The sequence below is a fragment of the Lampetra planeri genome, chromosome 54 (genome assembly GCF_965212315.1).
Source record: "Lampetra planeri chromosome 54, kcLamPlan1.2.h2, whole genome shotgun sequence".
Taxonomy (NCBI): domain Eukaryota; kingdom Metazoa; phylum Chordata; class Hyperoartia; order Petromyzontiformes; family Petromyzontidae; genus Lampetra; species Lampetra planeri.
In genome coordinates, this window is record NC_136160.1 from 3,144,865 (window position 1) to 3,172,145 (window position 27,281).

General features: G+C 48.8%; 1 protein-coding gene across 2 annotated transcripts in view; it reads right to left on the reverse strand.

The window, feature by feature from the left end:
* Window positions 1-483: 483 nt before the first annotated feature.
* Window positions 484-27,281, reverse strand: part of LOC144735177 (carbonic anhydrase 2-like) — a 527,023-nt gene continuing 500,225 nt past the window's right edge. The window contains exons 2-7 of one of the 2 annotated variants that reach the window (XM_078617629.1): window positions 20,034-20,231; window positions 19,671-19,789; window positions 18,512-18,607; window positions 17,474-17,536; window positions 16,298-16,453; window positions 484-1,999 (exon numbers count right to left, since the gene is read on the reverse strand). In XM_078617629.1, coding sequence (XP_078473755.1) covers window positions 1,880-1,999; window positions 16,298-16,453; window positions 17,474-17,536; window positions 18,512-18,607; window positions 19,671-19,789; window positions 20,034-20,231 — 752 coding nt within the window. In that variant the 3' untranslated portion in view covers window positions 484-1,879. The remainder of the gene's footprint in view (window positions 2,000-16,297; window positions 16,454-17,473; window positions 17,537-18,511; window positions 18,608-19,670; window positions 19,790-20,033; window positions 20,232-27,281) is intronic. The other variant, XM_078617628.1, reaches the window with a different exon arrangement.

Genomic DNA, 27,281 nt, shown 5'->3' on the forward strand with positions numbered 1-27,281 from the left:
AAGTATGGTCATTTAACCCCTCGTGGCCCGCAAGGCGTTGGGAGGTCCTCGTGCAGACAGCAGTGTATGATTGACAATCGGGCTGTACATGTGCAATGTGTATACAAAGATAAAGGCAAAGATCCCCCATATAGCCTTAACAGACTGTAGGGGGCAAGTGCTGTTAGCGATCATATACACACACACACACGTGCACATTGTGTCGTACGGAAGTCCATGCCCAGTAAGCGTGGAACGTTGGTCCACAGATGCTTCCAACAATGTTGGCCCAGAGTTTTCAGGTTTACCGGGGTATGTGTCAACGTTGAGATGTAGGAATCCATTGGCTGTGAGACAATTTGAGCCGCGCTTGAAAGTCATCAAATTGCTTCCGAGGCCCGAAACCAAGCGTGTAAATATCTCCCATCCCAGCGGCCGATGATTTTGTGTAGGTGGTGGGGGGGGGGGGGTCATGATTTTGAATAAAGAATCGATTATTAGTTATTTTCTTTTCACTGTCTATTTTGAATGTTTGTTTTCTCTCTCACTCCGATAGCCTCTATTGTATTATAAGTTGTATAGTATGTGCGTTACAATAGAACACCATCAGTTATCACACGCGTGATGCTGAGCATGTTAGTTTCGCGAGTGTCACGAATTTACACTCAACTGTGAATCGGTGGCACGCTTCTAGATGGCATCGTTAGACGCCTGCTCTAAGCACAAAAGGTGCTTTAAGAGCGGCAATCCGTGGCCTTATAAGCAGGGGCGAAGCCACACTTTGGGAGTCGGGGTGGGTGCCCTGATTGTTGGTTAGGTTACACACAGGATGCGTGAAGTGCACACTCCCCACTTCATCACGGATGAGAGGAGTTCTACTTGTACTGTTATTACGTCCAATCTACGCAATTACTGGCAACTGACGCGGCATTCCGAGCCTGCCGCCTGCGCGCTGGCTGTGCAAAAAATTCCATCATCGGCACAAATCGGCGTTTACGTGACCTTGTTGAAAGGGGCAACGATGTGTGGACTCGAAATGCAACGACCTAAACTCAACACATTTTTTGCATTTAGTTTAGGTCGATGCATTTTTTGCGTTTAGTTTATTGTCCTTAAACCCCGTCCCCCCCCCCTCCCGCACCTCAGATTAGCACGTTTGGCTACGTCCGGTGCGAAAGAAGTTCAACATACGGCAACATGCAACGTAGGACCGATCCGTCAATTTTTTCGTCCAAATGTATTTTTTGTGTGGATGTCTCTTGGCCATCCATACCCAACCCACTTCCACGGGTGTCCGATCACCCACGAACCCCCCCCCCCACCGCAGTGACTGGCACTCCTGTTTCTAAGTGCCCCTAAACGTGAGCAGACACGCGGATAATCCACACGGGCATGGCATGTGACAAGCAGTACAGGCAGTGCCGGATTATCCTAGAAGCAAAAGTAGCTACATAAGTAGCTACGGGCCCCGCACTTTCAAGGGCCCCGCGCTAAACGCTTTCGAGCTATCGATTCCGGTCCAGTGATTCTGCACTTGCTCTTACTATAGTACTATACCGCCTTCAACTTTTTTGAACGCTTGGGTGTTTAAGGTTAGCGATTTGTCGTATTATATTATCCGGCGGTATAGCAAATGTAAAAATACAATTACTTTCCTATGCAAGTTAAAAATGTGTGTTTCATATTTATGCGTGTTTTTTTATATTTAAGGCCCCTTCATAACATACGCTGCAGAACCCCCGCACTAGCATAATCCGGCACTGGGTGCAGGGAGGAGAGGGGCTACACGAGCGAGCGGTGCAGGTGTCGTGTGCGCGAGGGTTGTGTTTCCCCGCTGGTGGTTGGGAAGCCACGGGCAGTGGGTGATGATGATTCTCCGTGCTCCCCAACGCTGCGCTCCTCACTGGAAGGAGGCGCGCACCTTGCGTCCACCCAAGGGCTGTGGCGGACGGTAGTTGTCCACCATGCAGGTCTCGTTGTCCCCCTCGCATGTGAAGAGCAGCTCGCGGAAGCGGGCCAACTGTGGGAAGACGCAGCAGCAACGACAAAAAAAAAGAATAAGAATTAAACACATTGTCCTGCGGAGGGAGCTGGTAGGAACGTTGGGTTGCTCGGTCAATGGCCAGGGTCAACGGCGGCGTGGTGTATTCCGCAAATATGGCCGACTGTGAAGGCGGGCACAAGCCGGCGTGAGTAGGTTAAACGTTGAGTTTCATAAGGGCACCACGGGGTGACCAGCCCCTCCCCACCCAGCCCCACCCCTCCCACCCCCCACCCAGCCCCACCCTCCCCACCCAGCCCCTCCCCACCCTCCCCACCCAGCCCCTCCCTCCCCACTCAGCCCCACCCTGCACGACGGACACAATAATCCCCTGTGGGCTGGTGTAACCAGGAGGTTCCTACGAGTATAACCCCATCAGTCACTATTGGTGTGACCCTATACCATGTGGGGTTACTGCATGGTATAGTGTAACACCATTCAGAATCGGTGGATACTTCACCTTATATATATAAACGGGTTGCTGAGTAGTTTCAATTCAGACCTGTGATTGCATCACTCGATTTAAATATATATTTTTGTAATCAATAATCACATCTTTTATTTGTAACATTTTAATGGGCATTGTGGTCGTCGCACGAACCGCGTCTCGTGGCGAACAGCGGACAATGGCAGCGTGGAGAGAGAAAACATTGGCAAACATTCGCAAATTCAAACGTTAACAAATTCACATACTCGTCAAAGATTTCATTTCAAAGCTATCCAGGGAATGGAAATGTAGCTAAGCCTGCCCGGTAACGAGATTTTAGCACTGAAGTCAGAGTTTCGCTTGCTATATAGGGTGTGTATTTGTTTTAAATATACCTGGCTATACAGTACTTTTAAAAGACACACCCAATAATTTTGGTCCTGGTCCATCTTCAATACTTGCCCTTACATATTAACAAAACATTTATGAAACCGAAAATGTGTTTTGGTATTGCCTCAAAAATTGTATTTCAGAAACGCGCCTTTCCCAGCGTGCATGTGAAGAGGCATTGCCAGATGGAATATTTTACCCCCTATATATGGTTCCAATGTTTGAATTGGCATGGATATATTGAGGTTTCACAACTCAATGGGCTTCTATCTAGTGAAATAAAGAACATTTGATTGAACTGTTACTGTAGAGATGATTACATTTTAGAAAGACTGCAATTTCCCATTTGCTTACCAATAATTTCACAACTCCACGGCGTACATTTTGATTACTGCACCTGCTATAAGAATGCATTAATATGCAGACATGAATTTGTATGTGGCTCGTATATGCGTATACACAGACATGCGTAGCCATTTGTGTGTGTGTGTAATGTATATCCGTGGGGAGCGGTAGTTCAGCGGTTAGCGCGCTCCGCTACGAACGCAGCGACCCGAATTCAATTCCCGCTCACGGCCACCAAAACCAGTGACTATTACCTGAACCGGTCTTGGGCCTCCACTAGGTCGACTCAGCCTCAAATTAGCACCTGGGGGGGTTGTGTAAACATCGCCACTGGGGAGGCAGAGGCAGGCCGGTTCATGGTGCTGGCCACCCATCCCCTCATGTGCCTTGCTGGCCTTCATAGCTGCTGCTTGCTAGCAGAACTTACCCCAACTGTCTGTTCAGGCTATAGAGGGAATCTTTGTCTCGTATACCTGCCTATGATCAATTCATCCGAGATCAGAAACTTTAATTCGACTGGAACAATCCGATGAGCTATGAAGATTTTTTTTCCCACAGATGTCCAGCAAGTGCCCAATTTAATCAGAGCTCATCTTCTTGGTTCTTTCGGTAAAGTCACGTAGAAGGGAAGTAATAAAATAATAAAAATAAAACATAATAAAACAATGTGAGAATTGTTTTATTATGTTTTATTTTTATTATTTTATTACTTCCCTTCTACGTGACTTTACCGAAAGAACCAAGAAGATGAATCCCTGCAGTCACGAAAGCTTTAAATCGAAATTTAATCAGAGCTATGTAGCTCAGTGGGCCTGACCTGGTAAAATACAAATTGTTTAGTTTTAGATCTCGGAATCTAGGCAGGGTTGAGCCTGGATAGTACTTGGATGGGAGACCACCACGCACAAGAGATGAGCAACGAGGAATGTGAACCTCGCTGACCCTAAATCGACGGCACTTTTGAGTTGTAACTACACCTGACGGCCATGATCATTCCACTGCCGGATGAAATCTTGCCGCACAAAAGCCATTGCTATGTCATCTTCTTGGTTCTTTCTTGGTTATTTCGGTAAAGTTACGTGACTTTACCGAAAGAACCAAGAAGATGAATCCCTGCAGTCACGAAAGCTTTAAATCGAAATTCATTGCTATGTCCTCATGATTGTTCGATTAAAAAAAAAATATCACCCGCGTTGTCTTCTTCTTTTGTATGGCTGATGTAGGTGCAACGCAACAACTACAATCTCACGTTCAGATAACCGAGTCAGGAGCAAGCGGAGTGTATCGTCGTGATGTTTTCCTTCGTATTTGTGGATCGGGGCATTGCGTCGTTATAATACGTTGTATATGGTCTGTTCTGGATGACCACAGTCGCATAACTAACCGGAAAGTTGTTTTTTTAATGTTCCATTTCTGCATCAGGTATCATAGCTGTCAACCCATTGGTTTGCCCGTATTCTTGTACAGAGAAATTGAGTTTTCAGGTCCATACGGCGTACAGCCGTTTCAATACGGGCAACAGAACATTTTTTTGTCTATTTGTTTGTGTTTCTCCCTTGTGATGGGAGTTTGTAGGATGAAAGTTGATATTTATAAGGGCACGGGGTGACCAGTAAGGTCTGAATTGGTCTGTAATCAGGTATGGCACTGATAGGGGTTGACATTTATGTAGTGAGTGTAGTGGTGGTGAGTGTACTAGTGGTGATTGTCTATTTGTGTTTCTCCCTTGTGATGGGATTTTGTAGGATTAAAGTTGAGATTCATAAGGGGCACGGGGTGATCAATAAGGTATCTGAATTGGTCTGTAATCGGGTAGGGCACTGATAAGGGGTTGACAGATATACTGACTGGAGAGGTTTTTTTTTGTAATGATCCATTTGTGCATCAGGCATCCTCGTCTGCCACGGCTGTTACCCGCAACGCGATACCGATGTCATCATCAACTCCATCTCCAAGGTGGACGTCCTCGTAAGGGGCCTTTTTTGTCCTCGTGTGGCGACGTTCGCCCTGGCGAACGACGCCACACAAATGGAGGGAATGTGAGAGGACGCTCGGGATATATTACAAAAAACGAAACCCACTGTGGTCTCAATACCGGGATGGGAGAAGGGGTAGAGTGGTGGTTGTTGTGGTTGGGTGGTTGAAAGACTGACACTCTTGTCCCAGGGAATTCGCCGATTGACATTCGGGGTTTTAATATTCGCGCAGTTACCGCGTGCGGTGACCAAACCAAACAACAACACAAACACCATACTCTTCGTTATGTCGGTAAAGTCACGTAACATAGGTAAATAAAATAACTAATAAAAAATAAGAAATAAAAAAGATACAAAAAAAAATGTAATCACGACGTTTCGATTGCATCACAAGCAATCATCATCATCAGGTGTGAACACCACAGCAAGAAATGTGGGAGAGATGCCACTGAACACAAACACCCACCATCGCTGCCGTGTCACGCACACGTACACAATAATTATTAGCTTAAGCCGAACGTTCGAATATAAAGAAAAGATTGTACCTCCCCCTCCTCCCACCACCAATAATGCCATCACACACACACACACACAAAGTCGTGCCCGTGTAATCGCGTGAGTAATGCTCGCTTTGAGGCAGTGATTATGTAACAACGCCTCTATGGATTTTGTTGTGGTGGTGGTTGTTGTCGAAACCTGAGATAATTATTTTTGGCGCACCGATTGTCATTGAAACTTATGCGCCTTCGTTGGTGAAATGCTTCTGAATTATCCGCTTCTCAGCGCCAATTGTGTCCCACTATTCGTGTAGATTTTATTTAATTTTTTTTTATTTGTGTTGTTGTCGATCCTGAGGGGAGGGAGGGGGTAACAGAGCTTGAGGATTTTGGCACCAATCGTCGTCATTGTAACCGGACCTCCTCAGCCGTATGGCTTCTGAATTGTTCTCTTATCAGCGCTATTTATGTCCCATTATTCGTGTATATTGTATTTAAATACCTTTAGTTTATTTCTATTGTTGTTTCGTTGTTGTCGATCCTGAGGGGAGTAACAGTACTTGAGGATTTTGGCGTAAATCGTCGGCATTGTAACCGGGTTCCTCTCTCTCAGCCGTGTCGGTTCGATTGGTTCCCGCTGTTTGTGTTTCGCTACTCGCGTAGATTTGTATTGAAATCATTTTTGTTGCATTGAAATAATTTTTGTTGCATTGAAATCCTCTATGTTGCATTTAAAAACGTCCAAATGAATCTCACATCCAACGTCACGGCCTCCCATAACGTCAAAATGTATCAGCTCGGTGTTACGGCAGACAGTTGCAAACTATTAACATTTATTTTTTTAAACCCCGGGTTAAACGGATACATCGCATGGGAACAGGGAGCTTGGGGTCATGTTGGCATTTACGTATTCAGAATCAGAATATTTCGACTGGAAGAATCCGATGAGCTATAAAGCTCTTGTTCGCACATGTCCAGTATGGGCACGGGGTCAGAAAGTTCCAACAACAAACAATACAAACGAGACGGACGCTCTCGGCTCATCACGATCCATAACTGAACCCGGGGACTAGGCATCTGACTTTTGTTCATTTTTTAAAAACTCGACTCTTAACTTCGTGAACTTCATTGAGAGTGGTGCGTGCTTCAAAGCACACCACGTGGTTGTCATCATTCACTTCTCCCTTGCGATTCAATTAATCGTTGTAAAAACAAAAACAACAACTACAAGCCATGGTTGTCACCCATCCCGGTGCCAAGCAGGCTCCCGCCTGCTTAGCTCCCAGGGTCTGATAAGTTGGGGCACATTCAGAAGCGCAGTGGGTTCGTACTTGCATGGGTGACCACGAGAATGTGCCATGTGTTTGGAGGCGTGGGGCTGTGTGGGGACAAGGAGATTGCCAACACAGCACATGGATTCTTGTGTCCATCTGTGCAGAGTTGTGAGCCTGTATCCCTTATATTTGTACTCCTTCCCACCCCACATGAAGCCAATATTGCCAAATATCACAATGCAGAGACCTGAAAAAAACCCATCCATAATGTCTCGTATATTAAATATATATTTGTAAGAAATCTTCATATATAACATTTACTGTCCTCATCTTTGCAATGTATACATGTTTACATGTATTACTTTGGGGGGTATAATTAGATGGTTATATATGTGATTATGTAAGTGAATGGCGAATGTATATATCACTGCCGTCTTGCCAGAACCCCCTTGGAATTGAGACGTGATTTTCAAGAGTCCCTTTGGTTAAGATAATCATCTGCAGCTCTTTGTCAATCCCCAGTTGGATAAAGGCCTCTGCCTGGTTAACTAAACTCTTAAAATACTCCATCATTGAATCAATCCATAACAGAACAGACAAATTCAATGTTCTAATGTTCCTTCGTACTGTTACAGCAAACAGAAATACAACTGCATAGGTTTTCGTGGTTGTGCCCTACAGCTTTCCGATGGGGTTTCGGGTTGTACCGCTCGTTGTTTGGCACGATGCCCGACGTTTCGCTCCACGTGCCCCCGGGAGCTTCTTCAGCACCTCCCAACAAACCCCAGGGGCTCCGACAGGCTCCAAGCTCTCAGCACGTGCAGCGAAACGTCAAGACACCTGTGTCAAGAACGAGATCTTGACACATTGAGCTGACCGTGAAATAGTCGCTTAAATAGAGAGTCGTGCTGAAAATGGGTCGGTGGGACAGGTTTAATCTGCGAACCTGTGCGTTCATTTCGAGAGCTCCGTGGCAGAGAGAGAGGGCTTCTCAGTGGGAGTTCAATCGCTCGTTAATGGGGGGTTCCCCCCAGCTTATAATAGAGCGGAGAGCGTGCGTCAGTGACAAAGCTCATTACCTGTAAAGAGCTTCATGAGCGCTTGCATGCAACTCATGAGGCTTACACCAGCATTCAGGAACACACCGTTTGGCGAGTTCGTAACAACAAAAGATGTATCGTCTTTTTTTCCAACTTTACGCCTCGTGGCATGCATGACGTTCTTGCGTACGATGGCAGCGATATTGTTCAGGAGTTGAAGGGCAAATTTGGAGGTCTGGTGGTGGATCACGACGAGAGGTCTTCCGGAGATAGAGAGAGAGTTGGTGTTGTTTTGCTATTCCTCCTTCATTGAACAAATACTAATTAACTTATTACTAACGTAGCATATAATTACAATAACACACATTGCAACTGATTACTAATCTACAACTCACATCGTAACAATTGCCTGATTGCTAATCTAGTATATAATTACAATAACCCCCCCCCCCCCCGCCTCAAATCGTTGCACCTGATGAGTTAAATGATGACGTCACCCTGCTGCTGCTCTATATAAGACCGGGAGCCAGAGCAGAGCCTCACCATTCTGGATGCAATTACCAGCGAAACGTCGTACTAAAAAATAGTAAATGTTGCGGTTTCACGCTTCAACACACCGGTGGGCTAAAGTAGTGAACTATTTTGTCTTTTGTCAACGTGACACTTTTTTGCTGATTGGCCGTGTCGGGTGGTGGAGGGTTACGACACATTTATAAATAACGCGATCGAACCCTAAAACGTTTGTTGTGAATTATATTGTTCGCGAAAGCCTGCCACGTGTTAAACAGACCACAGCGGTTTACTCAATGTGGTCAATGTGTAGGGTCCTGTGGAGTCCTCTTTCAAGCCGGTAAACAAACCCGTCTTCGACGAGGCAAGGAATGTCCCCACTTTATCCCACGACACGCGTGACCTGCCGATTGACTTATTCGAGTTTATCCATTTATAAATTGATGGGTGGGCAGAGGTGGGGAGGTGGGAATTGAAAATATTCAGGGGGGATGTGGGAATACAAAAAATCCCATCACTCCTTTCGAATTGCAAGTGTGTCACGTTAACCATTTACACCATGGTCGCGAGCCATGTCGATTGGTTATTGGAAGGACTTAGCTAGTAAATGATTGAACACTCATTATAACGTAAATACAATAAACCTCTGATAAGTGTACTTCTCCCTGTCAGGGCCTACCAGGCACCCGCTGGTTGTGTTCAGATTAAGCACAATAACAGCACCATCCTATTTGCGCTAAGCGGCTGTAAGAGGGTGTAATGGAGAACGTTAGTGCGTATTTGTCTTTGGTGACCGTGGATTTGGGGCTGGAATGGGGGCCCCCTTTCGCCGTGAGCAACGTGGCACCACAACGAGAGAATCATTAATGGGCTGCTATAGCTGCCCTTGAGAAGGGAATGCGATCACAGTCAGCGGTGACCTTACCCTTTTATACACACAGCAAAGTTGGAGCAAAAATAATTATCATATAAAATATATAATTTCGTGTTGGCACCGGCTCACCTGATTGACTTTCACCCCGCACACGATCAGTGGCCCTTGGTGAGGCTGTGTGTGTTTTTATAATCAGAATCAGTATCAGAATATTTACTTACACTGGAGGAATCCGATAAGCTATAGAGCTCTTTTTGGCGGATGTCCAGTCGGGGCGGGTCAGAACGTTACAACAACAAACATTACAAAAATACAATTTGGAGTGCAAAGTATAGGAAAGGTAAACACATCACTTAAAAAACATATACAAAATAAAACTGGACTATGTTTTATCTTATCAGGTAGAGCCCACTGAGCGATCCCTTTGGCCTTCAGCACACTTGGTCCTTCTAAATCATCGATGTCCCAGAGCTCCAAGCTTAGAGGAACTCTGCCTCAATGCACAGACAATTCCAGAGGGAGCTCCGCAAAACCCATCTATTGGGTGCTTGGCCTACTCTTCCACGCTGGCCAGACGCCTCGGAAGAAGTGGGAGTGCCCACACTGTATCCCACCACACGCAACCTGCCGATCGGCTGTGGTGCCCTCCCGTTTATTTCTTGAATCTTTTGTTTTGGGGTTAGTATTTTATGGGCGTCAGTCTAGCTGCGTGCGTGTGTGTGTTTGGGGAGCAGTAGTGGAACGTGGCGACCCGGGTTCAATCCCAGCTCGCGCCCTACACCAGTGACGATTATCTGAACCGGTCCTGGGCCTCCCATGGGTCGACTCAGCCTCAAATGAGTACCTGGTGCGATGTGTAAACATCGTCACTAGGGAGACAAAGGCGACCGCGCGTGGTGTTGGCCACCCACTGCCACGCCGAGAGATCGAAGCGACGACCAATGTATTGCAATTCCAGTGTGCTGACCATTATAGCACGGCATTATATACGAGATGCATAAATTCTAGCATTCATGTTAATCATGATTGCGAGTGGCAAAATGCATAAACAGCACTCTGTGGCTTTCAGAATTAGAATATTTGATCAGGATCGGAATCTTTATACTAGAGGAATCCGATGCGCTATGAAGCTCTTTTCCATAGATGTCCAGTCGAGCTTTTACGAGATTAATATGAAATTTTTTTGGGCGGCTGGATTGAACAACACACACACACAGAGATGTTCACTGCCTTCCCCAGACCACCGGCTTGAGATATCTGAATTGCGTCACCACTGTGTCGCTTGGACCCACCGACCGACCGACCCCAGAGAGTTTGGAAAACGTGGCTTTCCCAAACAGGCAGCGGTAAACAATGATTTTTTGGGGGTTTTTCCCCCAGGCTAATTTTCCTGGCTTTCCTCGTCATTTACAGATTTCAACTCTCGGCGGAACGCAGACGTTTCAGACGGAGAGAGGACGCTGCCTCGATGCGTGGACAGCGCCCGTGTTTTACACGTTATCCCACGGGGCGCTTAGACCCCATCTGTGCCCGAGCGGAGCTCCAGCTCACGGCGCAGTACCCAGCGTCCGCGCGCGATTACATAACTCGCTTTATTTATCGCCGCTGTTTAGATCTGGGTTGATGTGGCGCACGCTAAACCATGGGAAATTACATCAATTTATAGTAAGCTTCGCTCGTACCCCCACGCTCGCACGCACGCACACACACCGCGCCGAGAGGATACTCCGGGCACGGAAACGATCGTGGAGCCAGACCCCCCCCCCCCATCCTGCCCTGGGGCTGGTTGGCACCGGCTCTCCACGCGACCTTCCTGTGCCCTCTCACGGATGGACGGACGTATATATGTTGAACTTCTTTCACACCGTACGTAGCCACCCGTACTAATCGGAGGTGCGGGGGGGGGGGAAGATAAAGAACTAAACACAAATTGCAGTTGTGCACAAATGAGTTTCCAATCTAGATGATTAAAAAGTGCATAACTCCAGTGGCTTCCTAATATCGGAAGAGCGTTCCAGACGGCCGCAGAAGCGCATCTACAAGCGCCGAGCAATGCGGTGACCGTCTCAGCGAGACGCGATTCAAAATGTGCTGCTCCCTTCACCAACCCGCACTAACCAGCGTGGTGAGGTATGGTCAAAACTCGTTTATTTAAAACAGATTTTTGTGTTTAGTTTGGTGTCCTTCCCCCGTACCTCAGATGTGTACGGTTGGCTACGTATGGCGCAAAAGAAGTTCAACATTCGATTGATATAAATAAACTAAATCGTAATACGTTGAGGCTTGGGAGACTCCTCTGCTATCACAAGGGCACACGCCCTAAATGGTTATTTCAGATGTTAACTACCTCGCCTGCTATACAGGAGGTCGTGGGTTCGATCCCAACCCTGACGCCTGCTGCTGTATATTTGGAGTTGCGTGTCTCTCTCCCTGTTGGTTTTTCCCTCCACACTTCGAAACACGCGTTTAGAGTCTTTGGCTGCTACAAATTTCCAAATGATAACCCACTTCGTTGGTCTATCGCTTGTGACCAGGTCGCTTCTGAAAAAGAGCTGTATTGCTCAATGGGCCTTACCTTACCTGGTAAAATAAAAAAAAAAACACGTTTTAGTTTAGTGTATTAAGGTACACGTTTACAGTGTGTGTAGGTTAATCTTAGATTACACTACTACACGCGTACGTTAATCGGTGTCCGTGGTAATGATGCAGACTTTGTTCCACCCTGTAATTGTTGAGTAATGCAGTCCAGGAATTTGCGTATATTAGTGGTTGACATGTGCTTAAATATATGAATCACCACGTATATTTCATATATATATATGTGTGTGGAGGTGGCTGGGTGTGTTAGAAGGCTAATCCTGTGTAAGGACACTGATCCAGAACATCGGCGAGCCTGGGTTCAAATCCAGTTTCATCCCAGTTACTGATGACTGTACATTGATGAAACAATAATAGGCTTTACCCGTCCCGGCAAGAAAACGGGTGGTGTTAAGATGTTCAAACATCAAACAGACACCCATCACAAGGCATCAAGTCTGCATCAACCACGCGTCCTCGTTGTCAAATATATAAACAGACAAGCTTTGATAACAATGTCATGCATCGTCCTTGCAACTGATTGGCCTACACCAGCAGCGGTCCGTTTTTTTAAATCCTTTATATTAAGTTCGCTTGCTTGCTTGCTTGCTCGCTTACGACCGTGCAAATATTTCGGTCGTTTTTTAACCTACTTCCCGTGATCCAATCGAGCTGACATTTTCCACACAGACTCGTTGTGCGTGACAATTAATTTTCGACAAAAAAATTTCCTAAATTTTACACTGTTTAGGGGAAAAATTCTATATTTAATTACCATTTGCTTAATGCTGGCAGACAATCATCTGACCCATAGGTGGCAGCCATCTCAAGCCAGAGGACGAGAGGACTCTAGCCGCCACGCATATAAAGGATTTATAGTGAAAAACTTAGTTTTTACGGGTTAATTTTTTTACACCTCGGCCTTCAATGCGATCCTCCTGCAATTAAACCGCCTTCGAATAACCTCACCATGACACGAGGGCTATAGTGTATTGTCATTCGACGCAACTACCCCATATTCACAGTGACAGTAACCTTTATCGAGTGGAATGAAGTGATTTAACACGAGGCTCAACACCTATGAGAATTACAATACACTAATTACGGAGACATTTTTGACCCCCCCCCCCCTCGTCACACGGCGTCACAAAAAGTCAGACCCCCCCCCTCAAATATGACGTCACAAAGCTCTGCCCCCCCCAAAAAAAACATGCTTCAAATCGCTTTAAACTATTGTCATCGTAGTGCGTATTTAATGTGGCGCTGCACTCTGATGTTGTAGGAGAAAACATTTATTTAAAAAGTCTATTTAATTAAGTAGAACGTGTTGTCTATATTTATTTAAAGTTGCGCATTTTGATGTGACGTCACATTTCTCAACCCCCCCCCCCCCTCGTCACACATCGTCACAAATGTCTGACCCCCCCTCCCCCCCAGGTGCGTGACGTCATTTATGGACGGCCCCCGAGTGCGGATAAGAGGCGCGCGAACGGAGACTCTCAGAAGTAGTTCAACGGTAGCAACTTCCGGAGGCCAAATCCGATCGCACAGTGGTCCTGCGTATCGGCATTGCTTGGACAATTTTTGCGAACCGAATTGGGCTATAACCGTGCCCATTCTTTCATCGTTTGCGAGGTCTGATGGGTGTTTGCGCTTGGACGGTTAGGGCCTGTTCACAAACCTGCTCTGGTCTCTTTATTCCGTAAGTGCCTTTGTCAGTTACATTTGCCTACCTGTTGTAACGTCATTAAATAATTTTGCGAGCCCCTTAGGTGGACGAAGGATTATCCGTGCCGTACCAGGCATGCGGGAGGTTTATTGAGCCGTGGTTCTTTCGGTAAAGTCACGTAGAAATAAAATAAAATAAATAATGAAATACGACGTTTCGATTGCAACTCAAGCAACCGTCATCAGGTAGAACTAAATTTGAGAGAGAGAGAGAGAGACAAAACACAGACACGGAGACACACAGACAGACACACAAGCAGACAGAGACAACACAGAGACACGCAACATACTGTCTGCGTTTCAAATCAAGCCCAGGACCGGTAGAGCTGTCACTCGCTCTGCGATGTTAGCCATCCCCAAGGAATCGAACTCAGGTTGCCGGGTTCGTAGTGCAGTGTGCTCCAAGCATTGTGCGACCGCTACCCTGCCTGTTGTACGCACCGTTTGTATGTTGATCTTATTTCGCACCCTAGCTAGCCAACCGTGCGGCGGGGAGGACAACATCTGTATTTGCGTGAGTTTCACGTGTTGCCCATTAGCCTGTTGGTTTACCGCACGGGCCGTGCCCTTTATTGTCCCCGAGTGTGCCCAGCACGGCTTTACGGGGGCACTAAAACATTATTAGCGACGTGCGGCCGGTAATGACTAAGCACTTGAGGCTTTTTTTCAGCGACTCGCGGTGAAAACCACTCAAGGAGCCGTGGCTGACTTGTTGCTCCATTCAAAACAAAGATAAATCACGGGTCACCTGCACTCGCCCGCACGTTCACCTCTCACGCCTTCCGATGGCTCGCTTGGAACGGCGACAAACAAAAAACTTTCACAGCAATTAAGGGCACCGCTTGAGTTTCTAAAGTCAAAGTGATTTCCCGCTCATATGAGCCCTGAGCCAGAGGTCGTGGAAAAGTCACCTTCCGATGGTGGCGAGAGGCGAGTCTCTTCGTAAGGGCAACCACTGTTAACTTCCCCACGAAGTGGTAGCAATTTTATCGACCCCGGATGGATGATGGGCTGAGTCAACCCCATGCCCCCAACCATAGATTTGAATTGGCAACTTTCCAATTACGAGCCTCTTACTATTGCCGCTGAGAATGAAGTAATTAAACCGCTCAGGTTCTTTAATCCAAGTGTTTATAAAGCGCTGCAATTACGAACTGTGATGCAATTTGATGGAATCTGGCGATGCAATCTGTGGTGGGATTCGCTTTTTCTTTCCCGGGCCTCCCGCGCCTGCTCGACCCACGGCTATTAGCCGCGCTCACAAAAAAAAATCGGCGGTGCCGTGGAAAGTTTTTTTTAATCCTCTCGCTCTCGTTTCTGTTTGCGTCTGGAACGATGACAACGATCGACCTCGCGTACAATTTCTCTTCGACAAAAGGAACGCGTCTCAAAGAAAACCCAACAATTACATCGAGAGACAGAGGGCGGGCAGCAAATTGCCCCGGTGGCGAGATGTTAACTCCCTCGCCTGGTATGCAGGAGGTCGTGGGTTCGATCTCCGACCCTGGCGCCTGTATACTTGGAGTTTGCGTGTCCCTCTCTCTCCCCGTGGTCGCGTAGATTTTTCTCCGGGTCCTCTGGTTTTTCCCTCCACGTTTAAAATCAACGTGCGTTTGGAGTATTTGGCTGCTATAATTTTGTTTGCCACACAATGATAAGCAACTTCGTTGAGCTATCATTCATCGCTGGTCAGGTCGCTTCTGAAAAACAGGTCAGTGGGTCTTAACTGGTCACGTAAAAAGTTTAGTTTTTGTTTTACAAAAACAAAAAGGTGGAGACGAGCAACTTTAAGTGCGTTCGCAATTCATGATATTAATTACCTGTTTACGCAGGAAAACCTACACCGTGTCCAACGGATTTTTTTCAGGAAGGCCCTGCTACATTAGCATATTGGCCAGCACCGGTGGCACTTGTGGTTTGTGTGTTTTTTTTTGCTTTGGGAGAAAATAAAAAAATGGGAGAACCCGAAGCAAAGCCCAAGCAAGAGCGGTGGGGGAGAGAACATACAAACTCCACACAGAGAGTCGAACCCAGGTACTGCGAGGTATTCAGATTATTTTGGTGCTACAAATGTTCAAATGATGGGCCACCTTGTTGAGCTATCATTTGTGGCCAAGTCGCTTCTGAAAAGTTAATACCTCAGTGGGCTTTGCCTGGTAGGATGGGGATGGTGGAGTTTTGTTTGTACGTGTTTAACTTTCTTGTACTTTTTACTACTATCATGCGTTTGTATTGTTTGTTGTTGTAACGTTTTGACCCGCCCCTGAAAAAGAGATTTATAGTGCATCGGATTCCTCCTGCATTATAAATAAATGTTCCGATTCTGAGCGTTACCACCCTGCCTCCGCAAAGCCGAGCTTGATAACGACAAGCAACATACCCCAAATGTGCCGAGAGAAGGACACAACATCAGAAACACCCCAGGTCATTAACCGAAACAAAAAAATATGAACGAAACTGAAAAGCGTCCAAAGAAGCGTGGAGGGGAATTACTTCGCGGCAAAGAAAGAAAATCGCATGGGTTGAGAGAGACGCACACGGGGCAGAGACGCATACACGGACGGCGGTAGAAGACACGGGGGGACCGCGATTGCAGTTTCACCGCCTGCACACTCTGGCGAGCGACGCCGCCGTCTCACCTGCTCCTTGCTGGCGGAGATCGGCTCCTTGAGCACGATCCAGGTGACGCTCTCGAAGAGGGGCGGGGTGGTGAGCGAGCCCAGGTAGGTCCAGAAGTCCAGTGACTTGGGCAGGAGAACCGAGGGGTCATAGTCGAGGAAGTCCACCTTGGCTCCCTGAGAGCATGGCGCACGTAAAACACACGCAAAAAAAGATAAAAAAGATCCCCCATGTAGCCTTAACAGACTGTAGGGGCAAGTGCTGTTAGCGAGCACCTATGAAGGCCGGAACGGTACACGAGGGGGTGGGTGGCCAGCACCACGCCCGACCGCCTTTGTCTCCCTATTGGCGATGTTTACACACCGCATCAGGTACTCATTTGAGGCTGAGTCGACCTAGGGGAGGCCCAGGACCGGTCCAGATAATCGTCACTGGTTTCGGTGGCTGTGAGCGGGAATCAAACTCGGGTCGTCATGTTAGAAGTGCAACTTAGCACGAACCGCTAAACTACAACTCCCCACAACATAACAGACACCTAACACATATAACGCACACACACACATAACACACACACACATAACATACATACAACACACACACACATGCAGCACGTCACTTCAGCCAATGTCATTTGCCCCGCAGGAGTTTGTGAGTTTACGTTCAAGTGGTTTCGATGGCCTTGCAGTCAGGATTGCTTAAATGGTTGTGCGAGTGTGTGCGCTGTGTGTCCGTCTGCGGGGAGCAGTAGCAAAGTCGATCGAGGTTAAGTGTGGGCAGTGTGGAAGAGTAGGCCAAATACCCTCTGGAAGGGGCTCTCGAGAGCTCATTGGAGTTGGAGGCAGAGGTCGCAATCGGGTACCCGATACCTGTACCTTACCCGATACCCGGCTACCCGTACCCGGCAGGGTAAGGGTACCCGTTTGCGACCCTGGTGCGGCCGGGTATGGGTACGGGTAAGGAATCAAAACCCGTTTGCGACCTCTGGATGGAGGCCCTTCCACCAGCAGTGGCATGAGTAAGCAATTGCAGGGCTGCGCCTCTACCTTTGCTCGAGGCGGCCGAACCCCAGTGGTGACAGGGGAGAGCTAGGAGAGTGCATGGATAGGGGAGTGGAGACCATGTGGGTTGGCAGTGTTGCAGCGAGGCCGCTTGAACCGTCGCACCGACGATGGAGCCCGAGATTCGTGGTCACTCACCTTGCTCCTGATGATGTTCAGAGTGTCCGTGACCTTCTTCAGACCAGGGTTCTCTGCCCCCGCCTACTCCACCAATCACAGAAGAAGGCGAGCGAAAACGCAAATGCTCGAGTTAGCAATGCACTTGGGAACGACGCGCAAGCACGTATTTTTCCCAAATTGTATTACGAGTTATGAAAGAAGGTTTCATCATCAAGAGCAGCCACAGTGGGTACCGCAGACGACTTTGCTGGCGGGATGAGTGTCAAAGGTCAAACGATTTGTATTTTTAAAAAAATAATGGGCATGGGCTTTAATATATATATTTTTACAAATGAGCAGGAATTTCGGCGGACGTGAGAAAATATTTGAACGACATCAGGGGGTGGAGAGTGGAGGAATGAAGGACAACAACATGGACTTGCGGCGTGGTGGACACGGGCTGCTGGTACATCACCCGGCTCGGCTCGTTGTGGATTTCAAAGCTGTGCGTTCTCTTCTTGCGCACGATGGCAGCGGAAATATGTTCAGGAGCTAAATGGCAATGCCGATGATGTCGAGGAAGGTGCATGCATGATGAGGAAATGGGGGATGTTGACGTTGATGACCAGTGCCGGATTATCCTAGTGGCAAAAGTAGCTACATGTGTAGTAGCTGCTACATATGTAGTTACTACTAGCTACTACTACATAAGTAGCTACTACTACATGTGTAGTAGCTACTACATATGTAGTAGTAGCTACGTAGCTACATATGTAGTAGCTACGGGCCCCGCACTCTCAAGGGCCCCGCGCTAAATGCTTTCAAGCTATCAATTCCGGTTTAGTGATTCCGTACTTGCTCTTTTACTATAGTACTATACTGCCTTCAACTTTTATGAACGACTGGGTGTTTAAGGTTAGCGATTTGTCGCATTATCCGGCTGTATAGCAAATAAAAAAAGTACAATTACTTTACTGTGCAAGTCTCTATACGGGTGGTCTTTGTCTTTGATAGTGGTGGTGGTGATGTTGGTGCTGCGGCCGTCTGGAGGGAAGTTCTCCACACAAGGGAACTCACCTCGAGGAAGACGCCCAGAACGGCGAGGCCGTCGCTCTTGTTGGCCGCCTCGGCGAAGCTTTTGTACTTGGCCGAGTTCCAGTGCACGAGGTGCAGCTTTGCAGCGGGCACAACAGCAGGGACGGGAACAATAATGCCATTTATTATTGCGATAATTATTATATTATTATAAAAAAATATTATATTATCGTTTTTATATGATAATTTTTATATTATTTGATATTCGAATTTGTCATATAATTTTTATATTATGTTTATACAATTTAGATATCATTTTAATATTATTATAATTTTCATGTTAGTTTCATCTTATAATTTTTATATAAGTAGAATTTTAAAATTATTTTTTAAATTGTTTACATTTTTATATAGTTTTAATGTTTTGGGCATACGAGGGGTGGGGGCATGCGAGGGGCGGGGGGGGGGCACACAATAACGCTGGGTAAGGATGATCGAATGTGAACGAAGCGTCAATCGAGATTCGCGTTGTCTCTAGAGCAGTGGTTCTCAACCTTGTTTGGCTACGACCTTACCTCCCCCCCCCCCCTTGTTGAATTTTATTTCAACCAAACACCCCCCCCCCCACGCCCTCCTTGCCTGACCCAACATCATTCCCATAAATAAATGTGTGAATAATGAACGTCAATATTTTTTTTGCCAATTGTCAATTTTGCGAGGCATATCCCTAACTAGCTCAGTAAACAGCAAGCGAATGAAAAAAATGCGCGTCACGTAATTTGTTCACGCTCGCTGGTGACTCTTTGTTTACGATCGATGACTTTAGAAATGCCTTTTATAACATTCTAAGTTATCGCGTGGAGTTCAATTTCACTGTAGTTATTTTACATTGGCAGATTCACACGACGCGATTATTCACCGACGACTCGCGCGTATGATATAATTCCACACATTTATAAATCACCCCACGTACTTCCCCTCCCCCACCGCCCCCCTGGGACATTGCCACGCGTACCCCCACGGGGGGTCTGCCTACCCCCTGTTGACAACCACAGGTACCCGAGGGGGTTACTAACACCCCCCCCCCCCACGACACAATTAAGCGCCCGTGTTTATCGAACTTCTTTTGAGCAAAACACAACGGAGGGCGAGAAGTCCAGCAGCGGCAGGGGCACGCGCGCGCGCGCCCGTGACCCCTGACCTCCGCGGAGTACGTCTTGCCGGCCACGGTGTGCTCAGAGCCACTGCCGTCCACAGCCCCCCAGTGGAAGTGGAACTGCTTCAGCTTGTAGGGGGTGGGCAGGGGCCCCCCACTCAGCACTGCAAAGACAAAGACAAAGATCCCCACCCCCCGTGCCGTTAGCGAGTTGGCGTCTGCGAAGGCCGGCACGGCAAGCAACAACACGCCCAGCCGCCTTTGTCTCCCCCGGCAGTGGCGACGTTTACCCACCGCAGCCAGGCACTCATTTTGAGGCTGAGTCGACCTCGGTGAGGCCCGGGAATGGTTCCGATAAATCGCCGTTGACCCCCCCCCCCACCCCCGCCCGATCGGTCGGCCACGTACCGCACTTCTCGCCGGAGTCGTCGTACTCCACGGAGAATGAGTGGCCGTTGTTGCCCATGCTGAGGGCGGACGCGGGGTCGTAGATCACCGCCAGGGGCTTCAGGGTGGCGTCGTAAGTCGCCTTGCCCGGCTGGATGTCGATGGGCGACTGCCGCTCCCCCTTGGCGATCTGGAAGTCCTTGTGCCACTCGGCGGGGCCTGCGCGCGGGGCGAAACATCGCGGAGGGTTGGCGGATCGCGCGTTCGCGCGAGCGTCTCGCGAAAGACTCCCCTCCCGCCGGGGGATGTCGAGGAGGCGCCGCCGTACCCTGGGAAGAAGGAAGGCGGCGGGCATGTTTGGCTACGGACGGTGCGAAAGAAGTTCGTCGTGCGTGCGTGCGACTGGACGGGGATCGAGAGAGTCGCCCTCCCGCACTTCGAGGGGTCTTCTCCGCACGCTGCCGGGTTCCTCCCACTTGCAATTGGCCGATAACGCGTTTGTATATGTAGAGGACGGAAGAGCTTGGGCAATCGTTGGAGCTACCTCTATGGACTAAACGATTTTTTTTATAGTACCAGGTAAGGCCCCGCTGAGCTACGTAGCTTTTTTTCAGAAGCAACCTGGCTATCATAAATTACAGCTCGACAAAGTGGCTTGTCACGTGGACATTGATAGCAGCAGCCAAATGCTCTGAACGCGTGACGCTGATTCTAAATGTGGAGGGGAAAACACCGGAGGAGCCGGAGAAAAATCCACGCGACCACGGGGAGAGAGAGAGAGAGAGACACGCAAACTCCAAATATACAGCAGCAGGCGTCAGGGTCGGAATCGAATCCACGACCTCCTGTAGACCAGGCGAGGGAGTTAACGCCTCACCACCTGAATACCGTCGCGTGTGTCTATGGCTCCTCCCCACGCCTCTGAGTCACTTGCTTCGTTCCATAAAACACATTCCTGCGGAGGGAGCTGGTAGGAACGTTGGGTTGCTCGGTTAATGGCCAGGGTCAACGGCGGCGTGGTGTATTCCTAAAATATGGCCGACTGTGAGGGCGGGCACAAGAAGGCGTGAGTAGGTTAAACGTTGAGTTTTATAAGGGCACCAGGGGGTGACCAGCCCCTCCCCACCCAGCCCCACCCTCCCCACCCAGCCCCCCCCCCACCCTCCCCACCCAGCCCCTCCCTCCCCACCCAGCCCCTCCCTGCAAGACGGAGGGACGGACACAATAATCCCCTGTGGGCTGGTGTAACCCGGAGGTTCCTACCAGTAATAAATGTAACAGAGAGACAAACACGGCTCTTGACCAACACGGTATGGAGGTGGACCCTTCATCCAGCAGTGGATTGATGAAGGGCTGTAAATGTTGCGAAGTTCATCGTGAAGTGTGGCGGCAGAGTCAGCGCCTCGGAAGGTCACGAGATCAAACCCTGGTTGGAGGAGGCAGGGCGGGGTTGCGGGTTGACTCAGCCCATCATCTTACTTGTCGGTAAAATTGATACCACTTTGTGGGGAAGTCAACATGGATAGACTTGTCTCTGCCATAGTAATATGGGATGTCGACCGCTGGCCCATGGCACTGTAAACAAGCGACGACCCCCCCCCCCTGCCTCGATGCTCATTTGCGAAGCAAACCTCTTTTTTTTGTTTGGCTAATTCCAGCGAAATGGGAGGGTGAAAAAAATTGGGTCACTCCGCTTCCCTCCCGGCGTCACAGGGACATTGGTGCCCTCTCTTTCTCCCCGCAGCAGTAGCAGCAGCAGACGGTGCGCCCTCATTACGGTCCGTGGCATTGCCTACCAACACGTGGGCATCAACTGAAATCACTAAAAGCCCCCCCCGCCCCCATCTGCCACCGCAGTGCCAAGCACACTCACTATTGAAGTCAAATTTGAATGATGCCGTCGAGCAAAGGCGTCGTGTCGCCGCATCGCTCGCGCTTTTCAGGTTCACAGTCCATTCGCCTTACCCACGCCCAGATTCCGTACGTCCCTGCACCTCTTCCTCCTGCTCCTCTTCCTCCTCCGCTGCTGCTGCCGATGCTGCCTCTGCTGCCTCTGACTGTGATTCTCTACATCTCCAAGACGCGAGTGAATGTGTCCTCTCAACCTTCACCGCACTGCGCATTTCCTTTCAACTCGCAGCCTTCCCCACTCCTCATCCAACTCCCCTCCGGAAAAAAATAAAATCACCCGGCCATGCAATTCCCGTCTCTCTCCCTCGCTCGCTCGCATCGTGCGCATTGAACCTCACGCCACCGATGAGATCGTTGGGGGCGGCATGGCAGATACAGGACGTCATAATTTCCTTCGTGGAAATGATGACGGCACGGTTCGTTACGAGCACTCGGAGGTTGTGCAGTGGCAATGATTCGACTTGCGAGGCATAAGGCGGGAGGCTCCGAGTGAATGAATCGCGATTGGAGAACCTTCCAAAGCCATCGTCGTTCGTACTTCCACAGCAACCTCCGATGAGTACGGTGCGAAAGAAGTTCAACACACGGTTGGCTACGTACGGTGCGAAATAAGTTCAACACACATACATGCGTTCATACACGCTGCAAGTACTGTGCTGGACAGCAACGCACAACGAACACGTTTCTAAAACTGTGAAATGCATTTAGAACGTGATGGCGAAACTGATATCGCGTTGATCGTCCAGATCGCGATACGTGATATCGGCTCGAGAAAAAAATGACATCGCGGTGAGCAGCGTCTCTCCAAAGGGGCTCGCGGCTGCGTGATGTTGACTACCTCGCCTGGTGTGCAGGAGGTCGTGGGTTCGATCCCGACCCTGACGCCTGCTGCTGTATATTTGGAGTTTGTGAGTTGCGTGCTAAGTCATTTCCTGCTCAAATGAGTATTTTTGAGCAAGACTTCGCACTGCTCTGCGAGATTTCTGATGGGATTCTTCATCTTGCGGGCGCCACGGTGGCTAGGAGATGTTAACTACCTCGCCTGGTATACAGGAGGTCGTAGCTTGGATCCCAACCGTGACGCCTGTATATGTGGAGTTTGGATGTCCTCCACGTGCTGGGGTGGTTTTTTTCTCCGGGTCTTCCGGTTTTTCCTTCCACATTTAGAAACAACATCACGCGTTTACATTTCCCTGTAATAAACCACTTCGTTGAGCTATCATTTGTAATTGCCAGGTCGCTGCTGGAAACGAGATTAATTATTAAGCTCAGTGGGCCCTTACCCGGTGAAATAAAAATGCTAGTTTCGTAAGAGTTTAGTTTATGGTTTGAATTGAGTGTCACAAAGTGGAACTAGTTTTATCAGCCCCGGAGGGATGTTGAGCTGAGTCGGCCCCCCAACCTGGATTAGAATTCACAACCTCCCCGATGTAGATTGAGGTCTGTGCCACCGCGGCTCCCGAATGATTCAAATCATATTAAAACAACACTCAGACATGAGCGATGTTGCCGCAGTGGTGGAATGGACAGCGCGTCGGAGTCGCTTCACCGGTTCGATCGCTCGGCGCGGCAGTTGCAAGAACGGTGACATTTTCTTAAACACCCCCTCTCCCCGCTCTGTCAACCCAGCAATGTAAATTAATTGGGAGGTTGGGTTTGGTGGGGTAAAGTGTGAGTACGCCCAGCGCTTCAAAACTGTCTTTTTGTTGCGTGTGGAAGAGTAGGCCAAGCACCCCACGCAGGGGGCCCTCTCTCGACCTCACTCGAGTGGAGGCGCGAGTGAGCAAAGATTGCCATGGGGGGGGGGGCACGCGGGGGGGGGGGGCCGCGCTGACACCTTGATTCGCGTCTCGGAATGCTGCGGTATGCGCTGCCGCTGTCGCTCCGAAGCGCTTTTCTCAGCTCCGTTCCATCATCCCCCCACCGCAACCTTGCCTCGTTACGTATTGCGGAGGGTGGGAGGATGGGGGGGGGGGGGCACGTGGGGGGGGGGGGGGCTCGGGAATTGCGACCCCCTCCCCCCCGCCCCCCCCCCCCCGCTCCCCGTGGGTTGACTGCGGCTGCGTTGCGTAACGCGGGGATTTGCATGCGGCGGGCGCTGTGCGGGTTGAGTCTGTGTTTCTCTTTTTCTCCGAACGCGTTGTGAGCAGCCGATCGCTCAGTTGGGGACGCCGAGATCCGGGATCGAGTGTCGGTAAAAACTAAAAACTAAAAATGGATTTTGGAGGCGCTTCCATAATCATCGATGCGGGGAAGGGACCCCATGGGTAGATCGATCAGCTACGGTTTTCGGTTCGATTCGGCGAGACAGATGTGTTCGCGTCCATGGGCTGAGCACGCAAGCGATGTGAAACATGATTTTGGTGATGCCCGCCGCAGCCGCTGCGTCGGCGGTGTTGCATCACAGCACAATTAAAGCAAAGACAAAGATCCCCCTCCTCTCCCGTATAGCCTCAACAGACTGCTGGAGCAAGTGCTGTTAGCGCCTACGAAGACCAGTGTTGTGGGTTTACTCTCCAACACGCCGGTGTTGCTGTACTAGTAACGACTTGGCATCTTCTGTAAACGCGACAAATCTTTACTAATCGGCTGTGTAGGGTGGTGGCGGGTTTAACGACACATTTCTATTAACGCGATCTAACCCACACACAAAAAAAACCTCCACCATGGATCATATTGGTCGCGAAAGCCGACTGCGACTACTCCGTGTTCAACTGATTCCCAAACAACATGAGCCTCCTGGGGGACAATTTCGTTTTTATTTTATTTAAGTGAGATACTCTACGCGAATTGTGCAGATGAATCAAGGTTATCGCGAACAAAAAAAAAAGATTGAAATTCAGCACTAATCCGGCAGTAATGAACACACAGAGAGAGATGCTTTGGCATTCACCACCCACATTTTCAACAGGATTTATCCGAGGTGCGTGCAAGCCGTATCGCACTCCTGCTGCAGTGTTGTAACGAACCTATTATCACATTTTGGTACTGGCAAAGGAGGTCCCATGATGCGCTGCCACTTAAGAGTACAAGGTCCACTTACTCGCAACACTCGTCTTCTGCTGTTGATCGTCATATTCCTATAATCCTATGAAAAGAATGGTGTTTGTTGTTGTTGTAATCTCCATATATACATATAATTGGCAAAGTTGTGAATATGTGTGTCTGTTCAAAATGTTTAGCGTACTTCCCGACATGCAACAAACTGGAAATTGCCATGTAGGTACTTTCCAGACTGTACACCATGCAAAAATAACAAAAAATACACTTTTGTTTTTTTATTTGGGGGGGGGGGAGCTCGATAATGCAGAGATTTTTGCACGGCAAGTGAGCTGTGATGTCACATCTGTCACGTGACCCGCGCATGTGGAAGTGTCACGCCTTGTAGTGTAGTGGTTAGCGCGCTGCGCTACGAACCCGGCGACCCGAGTTCGATTCCCGCTCACGGCCACCACCGCTGACGATTATTTGAACCGGTCCTGGGCCTCCCTTAGGTCGACTCAGCCTCAAAACGAGTAACTGGTGTGGTGTGTGAACATCGCCACTGGGGAGACAAAGGCGGTCGGGCGTGGTGGATCCAAGTCCCGGGCGAAGCCAGGTAGTACAGCTAGTATCTATATATATGTAGGAACGTAGCGTGAACAACGGAGTGCAACGGAGGATGAGGTGCGTCTGGTTGATGCGCTCAACGTCATTGCTAGAGAACAGCTTTCCAGACTCCACAGTCCAGACCGATCTGGCTAAAATTAAGCACCGATAATGCGTTTTGGTTTTCTGTGTATGGGGGAGGAGGGGGTGGGCAAGGCCTCTGGGCTGCAGCCCTTAAAGCTCGCCAGGTAACTATTAATTAACTATTCTTTTTAAAATTGATCAGTTCAGGATCCACAGAGCTGTGTTGCTCGTTTTCAGAAGCGACCTGGCCAGTGGCGGCTCCTGCAAAATCTCTCAGGGGGGGCAAATGTCTGGATGATTGATAAGGATAAGGTCCACCCATGCAATGGATAAATTAACAGCTTAAGCATGTGAAGGCAACTTCACTTATTTAATATTAATGAAAAATAAAGTGACTCTTACAATACATCTTGTTTGTTTCTATACTCACTATTAAAACAAACCACTCAAGTTTCTTTTATTAAAGATTCCACTAGGTGGCGACAAATTATATTGTTGGATGAAACGTGCTTACGTATGATGACGTAAGCACGTATGATGACGTAAGCACGTTAGTGCGAGCCCTCCCGGAAGCCATAGAGAATGCATTGCAGCGCCCCCCCCCGTTCGAAAAAAACATCTTTGAATGTAAGTCTATGGGAACACTCGGGGCGATTCTCAGCTGGAGGGAAATCGCCCAAAAAGAGGCGGTACTCCACAGAACGTGACATGACGCTGATTGGACTATATCCAGAGGCACAGTGACGGCTAGCGTGACTCTGTGGTTGAATGACATTGGTGGTGCGTCGCCCAATCGCCCTAATGAAGAAACCGCCCCTGGACCTGGCCACAAGTGATGGCCCAACGAAGTGGCTTATCACCCTCGTGCGGAAATGTATATCAGCCAAACGCTCTCAGGGTGTGATGTTGATTCTAAAATGTGGAGGGGGGAAAAAACCGAAGAACCCGGAGAAAAATCCACGCGACCACGGGGAGAGAAAAACACGCAAACTACGAAATATACAGCAGCAGGCGTCAGGGTCAGGATCGAACCCACGACCTCCTGTAAACCAGGCGAGGTGGTTAACATCTCCTAGCCACTGTGATGATGATGAGAGAGAGAGAGAGACACGCAAACTCAAAATATACAGCAGTAGGGGTCGTCAGGGTCAGGATCGAACCCACGACCTTCTGTATACCAAGCGAGGTAGTTGACATCTCCTAGCCACCGTGATGATGATGAGAGAGAGAGAGACACCACAAACTCCAAACATACAGCAGCAGGCGCCAGGGTCGGGATCGAACCCACAACCTCCTGTATACCAGGCGAGGCAGTTAACATCTCCTAGCCACTGTGATGATGATGAGAGAGAGACGCCGCAAACTGCAAATATACAGGAGCAGGGGTCGTTAGGGTCAGGATCGAACCCACGACCTCCTGTATACCAGGCGAGGTAGTTAACATCTCACCACGGAGAGAGAGGCGCAAACTCCAAATATACAGCAGGCGTCGTCAGAGTCGGGATCGAACCCACAACCTCCTGTATACCAGGCGAGGCAGTTAACATCTCCTAGCCACTGTGATGATGATGAGAGAGAGACGCCGCAAACTGCAAATATACAGGAGCAGGGGTCGTCAGGGTCAGGATCGAACCCACGACCTCCTGTATACCAGGCGAGGTAGTTAACATCTCACCACGGAGAGAG